The sequence below is a fragment of the Dermacentor variabilis genome, chromosome 8 (genome assembly GCF_050947875.1).
Source record: "Dermacentor variabilis isolate Ectoservices chromosome 8, ASM5094787v1, whole genome shotgun sequence".
In the NCBI taxonomy this organism is placed as follows: domain Eukaryota; kingdom Metazoa; phylum Arthropoda; class Arachnida; order Ixodida; family Ixodidae; genus Dermacentor; species Dermacentor variabilis.
In genome coordinates this window covers 96324542-96336015 of record NC_134575.1, presented here as the reverse complement: position 1 = coordinate 96336015, position 11474 = coordinate 96324542, and the positions used below count along the sequence as shown (strand labels likewise).

The window sequence follows — 11474 nt, the reverse complement described above, 5'->3', positions numbered from 1 at the left end:
CTCAATAAACGCATTTCTGCGCAGGTTCTAGAGGCTGACTGCCGACCATGACATTTTGTTCTCTCGCCAGGCTGTGGAACATTACTTTTCTCTTCTGCATACTGACTTTCAATCAGACTTTTGCACTTTCTGCGCCAAGGTCCACAAACGTTTGTTGCAAATAGTCTGTATCGTTGCTGAGTATGCCAATGTAATCTACAAACCGTAAGTTGGTGAGCTATTTACCGTTAGCCATCACTCCTAACCATTCCCAGTCTAACTGGTCTTACACCTTTAAGTATTCAGTGATAGCATTGTAAACATTTTGCCCTTGATCATGCGAAGCCTTTTGCAGATATCTGGCTATGCAAAGTCGGCGCGTTAGTGTCATCCGTTTGATATCAACATTCGTGGGAAACTTCATTTTTGACCGCTGTTCGGAGTCAGTGCGCTGCTGCCTAGATGTCCCGATCTAATCATTCCAGCTACCTGATTCAAGCGCAGGTAGCGCGCGTTTCATGTATAGGCAATGTCAACGCGTTAACCGCCAATGTTCATTTATCATATACTGTAAGCTTGTTCACTTACTCCCTTATAATTAGGGTGTAAATTAAGAAGACTGGGTGTTCCAAGGGTGTTTTCTTATTGAACACCCTTTACCGTTAAGAAAGGGTGTTTGCAAGGGTGAAAAGATAAGTACACCCGCATTACACCCAGAAGGGTGTGAAAATTTTAAGAGTGTACGCTCATGTCATTCAAGAAAATGTACCGCGTGATTCCTTACATAAATTGTTTAGATCTCGTATTTTAGTTTGCATTAGATATTTCGTCATTTTTGTTTATTGTTAATACATGGATGGTGTTCCCGCGTTTTCCCGTTTATGTCAGTGTTCTAAGGGGCGAGGGGCCTTTGAAGCAGTCAGCGAACCAGTTTTCTCCTTTCATACTGTAAATTGAAAAAGAAAATAAAGACAAAAATGGAGAAACTTCTATTCTGCTTAAAAGCAAGAAAGATTGGAACATATTTGCTCTCAGCATTGCAGTTATTCTCATTTCTTTATATTCGCTGTCGCCATTTTGAAGAGTGCACATAGTGCCATGGATGGCAAGAACAATTATTTTCGGTAAGTCGCACAAGTTACGAGCGACAGACGAAGTCGTTGTGGCGAAAGGAGGCGTCTTCTCACGAAACGGGCACGTTTAGGCACTTTTGCAGGTAGGAGGCGTCTTTGAATTCTTTTTCAATGAACTCCTTCAGCCGCTGCAGCGCCTTCAGACGCCTGAAGGCACCGGAGCCGATCTGCATAGTTGGACAGTCCGCGGCACTGGAGTCGTATTCGACGTCGTAGGCGGCGATGCCGAAGGGGACGTCCGGATAAGCGGCCTTCGCCTCACATATCTGTTGGTTGCAGAAACAAAACAAACGGCAAATAACATTCTGAGATGAAACATGGGTAGAAATTTTGACAGACAGACAGACAGACAGACAGACAGACAGACAGACAGACAGACGGACGGAAGGACGGACGGAAAAATTGGCAGACAGAGAGATGCTGCCCTATTGCATTAGTGTGGTTAGAAATGCCACCTAAGATAATGGCAAATCTGTGTTATCTGAATTACCTTCATTCCGTTACAAACCTATCAGCCTTCTGGAGGGACACTCCAGCATCCACTTCTTAGTTATTATGCCTGGACTTGAACCAACAACTCCTGCAGCGGCTGCGAGTTGAAAACGCCCTAACGGCGGAACTACACGAACGCGTGCCCACGCGCCTTGCGTTTGCCGCGCCTCTAGAGTAATGGCGGTGTCAACCTACAAGGCGCGCGGGAGTGCGCCCACATGGCCTACTATTTTCGCATTTGTGGACACTGTTGCGCATCTTTGCGAGGCAGCCAGAGCGCCGATAGTTGTCTGGAGAATATGCCTGGGCGAGTGCCGCCCTCCCACGCGTAAGGTGTGTCCTGCAGCATAAGTGAGGCGCATGGGCGCGAGCTTTCGCGCGCCGGCAAGCGTACTATAGGCCAAAAAAGTAAACGGACCGCGGCTTAGGTGGCCGGAGCGAGTGCGGGGCCACACGGGGGCGCTGCTATCTCGCTCCGCGTAGCGCCTAGCTCCGCGTACTGACGGCGAGAGTGCCCCGAGTGACGCCAAACTTCGCCCTCACTCTCATGCGGGGCCTCATCGCGCTTGATAAATTTCTAGCGCGCCGTTCGGTTGCTCCGATGCTGACGGTCGCGATGCATCCCCAGTAGTCCAGCACATGGCGCTGTCGTGCAGTGGCGGGCGGCCGCAGGGCATCAAACCACTGCCCTGAGAGTGAACGAAGACCAGTTCTGATTGTTGTTTTGCTTATATTCACCTTGTCTTTCCATATTAGTGCATGTCGCCGGCGTGCGCTACTGCTCGATTTTAGGCAACATCGCGCAAGTAGCCGCAACGGCAGCTACGGTGACGCGCGCTCCTTCACGTCGGCGCCATAGAGTGGGAAGCGCTGCACGGACGGAGTGGCGCCCTCTCGTGAGTGACGTCACGGCCAGGACGCCGCTCGCTCGGCTGCCGCGCGCGCTCGTTCCCTTCGTTGATGCGTGGGCTATTGGCGGCTCGAGCCGTACTTACAGAAGAATATTTCGGATTATTTCTGCTGTCATGGCTGAACCGCAGTTTCATCTTCAAAATCGCGTGAGTCATGAAAATTTGCGACTTGGATATCTCAAGCTATGCAAGCGCTGAAGGGGTACACCGATTTTGCAATGCATATATGCGCCGTATCGGCCAATAAATTTTACGTAAAAATAATGTCGGAGTTGTGTATGATGCTTCGCTAAACATTTAACATTCGCATAGCAGTTAGCTATGAGAGACATTGCATTTTACATGGACGAAAAATCTCGGTAATTGGTGTCAACATGTTATCCGTGTTAGAAGAACACTGCCCAGCGAAGCTGTCATTATAATTCTTATTACTGTGATGAGATATTCTTGTCATTTCGTACGAAAAAGTTTACTCCTACTTTCACCCCTCTCTGTAACAGGCCCCCATAAGACGAGTTGCTCATGGCTGCTAACACGACGGCGCGTCATATGTAGAGTATTTTCATATATAATTAATTCACAAGGACCATCGTAGTAATTACTTGAAAGAAAAGGTTTGTGGTTAAGATCAAGAGCCAACCAAATGCAAGCGATGAAATGTTTCGTGGTGCAAAAAAGTGTCACTCAGTAACTTTTATCGGCAATATGACGCACCCCCCAAGCAACGGTAGCAACCGACTGTCGTTAAGGCGAGGCACGCATTGTTCGCGAAACCCTTCAGTTCACCACAACTTCGAACTGAAACCATGAAGCAGTTTTTGACAGCGTCAATTGCAATGCCTAAAATGTACTCGAGGTATTACAGCGCAGCCTGCGGTGCCTAGAAAAGGAAAATTCAAGCACCTTCTGCCTCACCATGTCTCAATGCAGCGTTTTTTAATGATACAAACGTATATATGAATTATATATAAAATTATATGAACGGAGCTTCGTCGGTGCATAAAAGAGAACCTGGCAAACCTTCATAAGGGATTTAGCACAAGCGTTACATACTTCACTTGATTTTTGACCCTCCACCGGGGAATAATAGTACCTTCAACATGTCCCATACTACTACTAATGAGTGATGCACCGGCTTTTTTCTGGCTGCAGCCATACGGTCCAAAAGGCATATTTCACTAAAAAATTTGGGCCGAGCCGCCTGTATCATTTCGCCAAACAGATTTGTCATGTATATTCCGCAAGCAACACACACTAGTAAATTGCTCAAGTCAGTTGACCCTGCCGCACGGAAAAGGGATTACATATATTGATACATTCCTTTTCATATTCTGCAAGCAGTTGCACGCCTCCATTAGCTTTACTTCAAATTACCGCGATTTAAAATAAACATGCGATTAGCCGCCTAATTTTGAAGTTAGAAAAGCAAATGGCGTTGGTAGAATCTAAACTGCAGTGTTAGTTAAGTCTTCGTGTTACTGCCGAGCGCTTCTGTGAAGAAATGCAAAAATTCAAAATATACCAGAAATTAATCGCCGTGAAAAACCTGTTTTAGGGGATTAAAATAAATTAAAAATAAATGAAGGGGTTTTACGTGCCAAAACCACTTAATGATTATGAGGCACGCCGTAGTGGGGGTCTCCGGAAACTTGTACTACCTGGGGTTCTTTAACGTGCCCCTAAATCTAAGTACACGACTGTTTTTGCATTTCGCCTCCATCGAAATGCGGCCGCCCGTGGCCGGGTTTCGATCCCGCGTCCTCTTCCTTAGCAACCCAACACCATAGCCACTAAGCAACTGAGTAAAATAAAGGTAACAACTGTAGAAGTCATATATAGCCAGTATTTGTGACATAGTGGTTGCACCACGGCAGGTATGATATAATAACTGGTTTATTATATGCTTTGTATTTGCGGTTGTCGATTCGAGTATGAAAAAACCGCAATTGGCTGGTCTGCTCTCCTTCGGCTGACACTGTAGCGCTGTAATTCAGAACTGTATTGTTCTCTAAGAAATAAGCCCTTTGAATAAATTTTCGCGAACGAAGACACTGCAAAAATATATCTCAGATGACCGCCATAAGTATACAAGCAGACGGAACGAGAGCGAACAAACGAAAACACTGCAGAAGCAGCCCGGATTCCAGGGACCATACTACGGACACCGCCTGAACTGCAGCAGACGACAGGCGCGAGTCCGTGCCCTGACGTCACGCGAGCGGCGCTCGCAGCGCCCTCTGTAGTTCGTTCTCGGGGCTAATAGCGGCGGCGCTCTCGTTGCCAAGGCGAGTAAGCAAAGTCATCGCGGTCGGCGGAAACTTTTCATCGCACTGAGGACCCCTTCAAGCCATGGAATGCTTCCGTGAATAAACTTTCGCGACTGACTATTTACTCCGATTCGTCGTCCCAATTACCTCTTCCTGGCCGTACTTTTGTAAAGTTTCATACCGGCCTACGCATTGTAGTAGCTAATTAAAGCAGTTTTCAGAGGCGTCGCTGATATTAATATTAAACGCACTGCTGGAGACAATGCGGGAAACGTAATCTCGACAGGAAAGCCGTGGCCTCAGTAAAGCTTGGCGTCTGTAATCACGCCGGCGTGAAAGAGCGCGCATCACCGTAGCCGCCGTTGCGGCTACTTGCGCTATGTTGGTAAAATCGAGCAGCGGTGAAAGCCGGCGACATGCATTATTACGAAAGAGAAAGTGAATATAAGCAAAACAACAATCAGAACGGGTCTTCGTTCCTTCTCAATGCCGCGGTTTGATGCCCGGCTGCCGGCCGTTACTGTGCGACAGCGCCATGTTGTAGACTATCGACGATGCACGGTCGCCTTTGTCGCAACCGGCAGCACCAGAGCAACCGAACGGCGCACTAGTAATTTATCAAACATGATGAGGCTCCGCGTGAGAGTGAGTGCAAAGTCGGCCGTCACTCGGGGCACTCTCGCCGTCAGCGCGTGGAGCGAGATAGCAGCGCCCCGGTGTGACGTCACAGCCGCTCCGGCCACCTAAGCCGTGGTCCGTTAACTTTTTTGGCCGACAGTACGTGTAGTTTTTCCTTCACGCTTCTGGTTTCGCCCAACGCCTTGACAGACATATTGTAGCCATTCTATTCCAATGATATTTCTTGGCGCACTTCGCTAGTAATCCCAGCGGCGCTTCGCTCACGTTATCGCCAGGATCAGAGGGCAGTGAACGGTGGATGATAAAAAAGGTAATAGAATCGAGTAAAAGGAATCCTTGCGTATCACCGGCCCTAATCCCGCGGGGAAACAAAACGGAATTTAGACGCGCTAGCAGCCCATACGTACGCAGTGAGACCATATTTACACTAACAAATGCAGGCTATTTTATCGCTATCGGAAGCTGTGGAAAGTTTTAAATTTAGCGCGTCTATTAGTCATGTCGGAAATTCGCGGTTTCTCAGTTCGTTGGCGCCGACGGTCGCGGTGCGCTGTTTGGCACGAGTCCGCACAAATTCATCTCAAATTAAAATCTTTCTGCTGCATGATAAGACTGTGGTTTTCTGTTATTTCGAGGCGCAAACTGCAACAAAAGAAAAAAAGTCACGGTTCGCCCGAAAAGCGAACAAATGATTGCGATAGCAAATTGAGAGTTATACGAAGTAAGGATAGTAGTTTTATCGGCCGTGTACACTTGCACACATTCGCTTACTAAGTAAATTAGCAAGCATGGTGTCACGCGTGCACAGGCAAACATCAAGAGATCTCACTCGATGACCGCGGACACTCGCTATCACAACGCTGGAGTGAGAAAGAGCAACAGCAGCAGCGAGACAATCTGCCATTGCCTTGCGTTTGGAAAAGACGCCGAATAGTTCTTCGAACATGAAACATGCTCAAGATGTTTGCCAAGAGCGTTGGCTTGGTCTTCAAGGCTATTGGCCTGATGATCTACCAACGGCAAACGGTAAGACGGCCGACTTAGTAATTTCGTGACCGTGTTGCATACTTTTTCTTCTTGTGTGGAGGAATTAATGTTCGAGATGTGTTTTTGGCAGCTCCCTCTCATACCAGCACGTCGCGCCAGTCTTCCGGACTCAATATGTCTGAAGTCTTCCTAGCGACTTAATATGTAAGAAGTTGATAAGGGTTTCTGTTATTGGGGGGGAGCTACGAAGGAGACAGCACGCCTTGTTTTGTTTCTTACGTGCTTCCTTACACTCCTCGTTCCTCCAGGGAAAGCGTCGTTTAGAAGCCGAACCTAGTTTGCGAGACGCGTACTGATACCGCATCAGTAATAAACCCTGTAAAGTATGCAAGTGCTTCATCACTACCGAGCGCACGAACATCATTCCAGGTCAGTTGCATAAGGTGGCGGAACCGCATCCAGCCGTCTGAATCCGCTTTCCATCTGGAAGCTTGTGGATAGCATTCATCCGGTTTTGTTAACTTTATACCAAAGGGAAGATGTTCGCTTCCGCAAGGGTTCTCGATGACGTTACACTCTAGGTAGCGCATAAGTGGACCTTATGTTATGCTTATGTCTATTGAGGAGAATGTTATATGTCCAACGCTATAAAATGTTGGCTTTTTCTTATTAAGGAGGCACGCACCTGAGGAATAAAATGCATTTTCTATTAGGCGGCTTCTCGCATCACAACGTGAGTCTCCCCGCAGGGTGCGAATTTAGATCTCCTACGAGCATACAGGGTTCCGGAAGTACATCGATAAGGCTCTCAAATTCTGTTCTGTGAAGTTGATAGCTTGGAGGAATGTGAATTGCACTAACAGTCACCAGCTTATTAAACAACAGTGTTCGGACGACAACTGCTTCAAGGGACTTTCGGAGTTGTAATTGCTTGCAGGCAATACTTCTATCTACTACTGTAGGCACACCGACCGACGACGCGTGAGAGTCGTCGTGGTCTTTCTGGAAAATGGCATATTGTGCAAGAAAGCTCGTGTGTATAGATTCTAAGTGTGTTTCCTGGACACAACGATTTTGGGCTTAGTTTATGAAGAAATTATTTAACATCATCAAGACCGCGTAGAAGTCCCTTGCCATTGCACTGCAATATTAACATGTCCACATTGCAGAAGAGCATCGTGCTGTGTGTATAATATATGAAAAAAGAAAGCTGACTTAACCTACAGAGCCCTTTTTGTGCCCTGTATGCGGGGTTTCTCTCTCTCTCTCTCTTGAGCGGTCGAGATATTCCCGCCGCACCTTAGGCACTTGCTGTGCCGTCTGGCTAGAAGAGGTGTCCATCGCCTCTTCAGGGGCGCTGGACACCCGTTCCTTCGAGTGGATTGTACGCCTTGAAGGCCTCGCCTCCGAAGACGAGGCCCTGGGAGCCACGAACCCTGAGGCCGATGGCCCCGTCTGCGACGGCGGAGCAGCGCCGGCTGCAACAGCCAAGGGTGTGGATTACGTCACTACCGGCACACTGTGTGTGGGCCGGACAGCCGCCGGGGGCCGGTGTGGGGCTGCCCCCTCAGGCACCACGTCGGCAAAACTGTTCTTCGGCAGGTATGACACCCGCCTTCCTGCTACATTAAATGAAATATTCTCCTTCACGATATTAGTTACGATTTCTTTTTTCTTCTGCCATGATGGGCAGGACCCCGAGTATGCGGCATGCTCCCCATCGCAGTTCACACAGCGAGAGAGCTTTTACATTTTTCAGAGGAGTGTTCGTGAACACTGCATTTTGCACAAGTTTGGAGACCTCGGCAGTTCTGTGAACTGTGGCCGAATCGCTGGCAGAGGGTTCGGGACACAAGGTCTGACTCGGAGCTGGACATATTCGGCCTCGATTGTCTTGGGCGGCATACTTCATCCGAAGGTGACAATGAGATGCTTTGTCTGGATTTCTTTTCTGTCGCACCTCATCTTAATTCGCTTCGCATTGATAACATTTTGCTCCTTCCAGCCTTCGAAAAGTTTGGCCTCAGTCAACTCCATCAGATCGTCAACGGAAATAACGCCACGGATAGCGTCTTAGTTAGGTGGGGGGTCACGGTAACAGGAATGTTCCCGAAAGAGACAAGGTTCTGTAATTTTTCAGTTTTTTTCTCCTGCAGTTCCAAGAGAAGGTCGCCGCTAGATAGCTGGGTAGCCTTGTAACCTTGGAAAGTTTTCTCGATGGAGGCCAAAAAATTGATATATTTCGGTGCGCCCTCCTTTCTGACGGCGATCAGGGAGATTATGAAAATAAATTCCCAATAGGAACTTTCAGTTTTCGGCAGCAATTCCAGGTATACCCGCTGACAACTTTCTGTGGCTACGAAGGGAATGCTACAGACGCGTGGGTGCTGCACCTGTGTTTCCGCGTCAAGTAGTACGGCAGCGTTCGACAGTGCTTTCGGTAGCTCGGAACAGACGCTGAATCGACGCAGCTTCCACGAGCGACCGTTTCGCGTTTCCCCAGACGCGGCAGGAAAAAGTCAAAAAGTAAACAAACCTTTGCGCTCAGTGATGTGTTCTTTCGTTGAACTGCTGCTAATAGGGTGTTTATGGTTAGTATTACGGAGCCTAAACTAACGTGCTCTCACTTGTGCGCGCTTTGCCTTCGTAGCTTTCACTTCATGGCCACAGAAAGTTCTCTGCGAGTATACGCACTCTGGCTTCCTATAATAGTACGCTGCAGGCCCTGCAAAAGAGGTTATGCAAACGTTAGCTAATGTTACCACTATAACCCAATATGACATAACCAAGGTTGGCTACACACACAAGGTTAACCTTAGCCGCCTGGAAAAATCGGAAGTAAAAGGAAGTCAAGAGAAGACAGGACAGATGCAAAGTAAGAGAGAACGAAAGACCAAGACTGGAGAGGAAGTCTGGAAAAGGGAACTACCGATTCTCCCCGGGTGGGTCACTCTTAGGGTGCCGTCTACGTGACGCACAGGCCAAAGAGGTGTGCTGCCTCCGTCGAGGGGCCATACATCCGGCATTGGCTCAAACTCCAGGATCCCCGTTTCCCGGGACAGGGCAAAACCACGCACGACTAGGTAGTTTAGAAGAACTTGTTGTTGGGCGAGTTGGTACATATTAGCGAACATTGTTTAACTGCGCGAACAAACGGATCACAGAGATATCATAGGACAAGGACGGGTGCAGTTGGACGAGTTGGTACATGCTCATGCTGTCCCATGCTGTCTCGGTGATCCGTTTGTTCGCGCAGTTAAACAATGTTCGCTAATATGTACCAACTCGCCCAAACTGTGCCCGTCCTTGTCCCATGCTGTCTCTGTGGTCCGTTTGTTCGCGCAGTTAAACAATGTTTGCACGACTAGGCGTTGGGGGGTCCAACCCTCGTGTGCTCGGGCCCGTGGTGTCCCAACACACCAAACGCCTACAGACGCATGTGCCCCTGTGGGGCACCTCGATGGCGCACGGAGTCAGACCGAGGGGAAACCGTTGAAGTTCGCAAAACGCACCAAGTGTCTCAACGCACTGTTTTGCACGTGGAAAATTCGTGAAGGTGTTCTGCATTCCGCTTCTTGATGCACGTATGTGTGGCCTGGATTTCACTTCCGAGCGCGCTAGCGTGCGGACACGGAATGATGAGCTCCGCAGGAGCGTTACCAGTGGCCCGTGAGAGCCGGGGCTATTGGTACGCTGTTTCTGCTTTACCAGATTATAACGTGATTTTGCTGCAACTGACTTCAGAACGAAGAACGCTGAACACGGTATTGTTGCACGCTGACTTATATTAAAGCCCGGTCATACAGGATTGAACATTATCGAGACAGGCTGGTTCGTTTGGCTCTGCTCCCCGAGGATGAAGCCTTGGGTGCGTACCAAATGAACCACGCGTGGGCAGTCACTTTCAAGAATGCACAAGAAGTAAAAGAAATGCTTGCTGCGGCAGACGTGAAAGTTAAAGGAGAGCAGTGCATCGTCATCGACCTCGGAAAACAAGACCTGCGCTTCAACGTCTACTGGCTCTTGCACAATGTCCACGATGAAGGCGCCAAGGTTGTGCTATCAGCGTTGGCTTAAGTGACGGACATCTCAAGGGAACAATGGCGCGTGCAAGGTTGCATCGACAAAGGCACTACGACAAGGTGCGTCACCCTTAAGCTCAAGGCTGGCATCACGGCGGAAGACCTGCCCCACCAGCTGCGTGTCGCCGAGGATCTGGCAGTGGTCGAAGTGCCCGTAAGCCTACTTCTGTGCCTCCGCTACCATCCCCCGGGGCTTATTAGACGTGAGTGCCACATGCCGCGATGCAGTGCTTGCCGCCGTTTTGGCCATGTGGAGACGGTGTGCATAACAATGCACGCGACTGTGACGGGTGCCGCGAAGGTCCCTTTTCCAAGCACACAATGGACGAAGCTGACGCTGGAGGGACAGTCGGCGAGAAGACCGAGATGACGCCCACTAACGCGTTTCCCTGTACACCGCCATGTAAGTGAAGCAAGATGCGCCCGAAGACGCGCCCACAAAGCAATATGCGCCCGTGGCGGCCAGCGTGCACGCTTCTTCGGCACCCGCGTCTGAGAGAAAACCTACAAACAGGGTAGTGTTAGCCACCCGCGTCGAACACCCAGAAGTAGCCATGGAGGTTACCAAAGGAGAACCGTCGTGAAGAGGGCGAACGAGGAAACAGCCGGCGAAAGACCAGACGCCGTCGACACTTTTGGCAGTGGCGAACCACCACCGAAATAAACCTTAGGCTGCATGCACGGCACAGCTCGCTTCGGCCCAAACCGAACGTGTTGTCGGACCGCAAGACGATGACGGGTCAGTCACCCTAAGACGGCTCCAACAGCCAGGCAGGGTCGTCGCAAGACGGCTGAGGAAGGCATTCCGTGGGCGCCGTCACAGGGTAGGCACCACGCAGTCTTCTTGCTCTCAAACAAGTCATGGCGTCAAAACATGAAGTGCGTTGCGCGTAGACACGATTAACGTTCGAGGACTAACTTCGAGGCGGCGGCCGTTCCAGCCAAGCGGCCTTATTTTGGAAAACGAACTACACGTGGTGGCGT

General features: G+C 49.4%; 1 protein-coding gene across 1 annotated transcript in view; it reads right to left on the bottom strand.

Annotated features, from left to right (window-relative positions):
• Positions 1–974: 974 nt before the first annotated feature.
• LOC142591195 (uncharacterized) overlaps positions 975–11474 on the bottom strand; it is a 37674-nt gene continuing 27174 nt past the window's right edge. Inside the window, exon 4 of the mRNA XM_075703560.1 lies at positions 975–1378. Within this exon, the coding sequence (XP_075559675.1) occupies positions 1163–1378 (216 nt within the window). The 3' untranslated portion in view covers positions 975–1162. The remainder of the gene's footprint in view (positions 1379–11474) is intronic.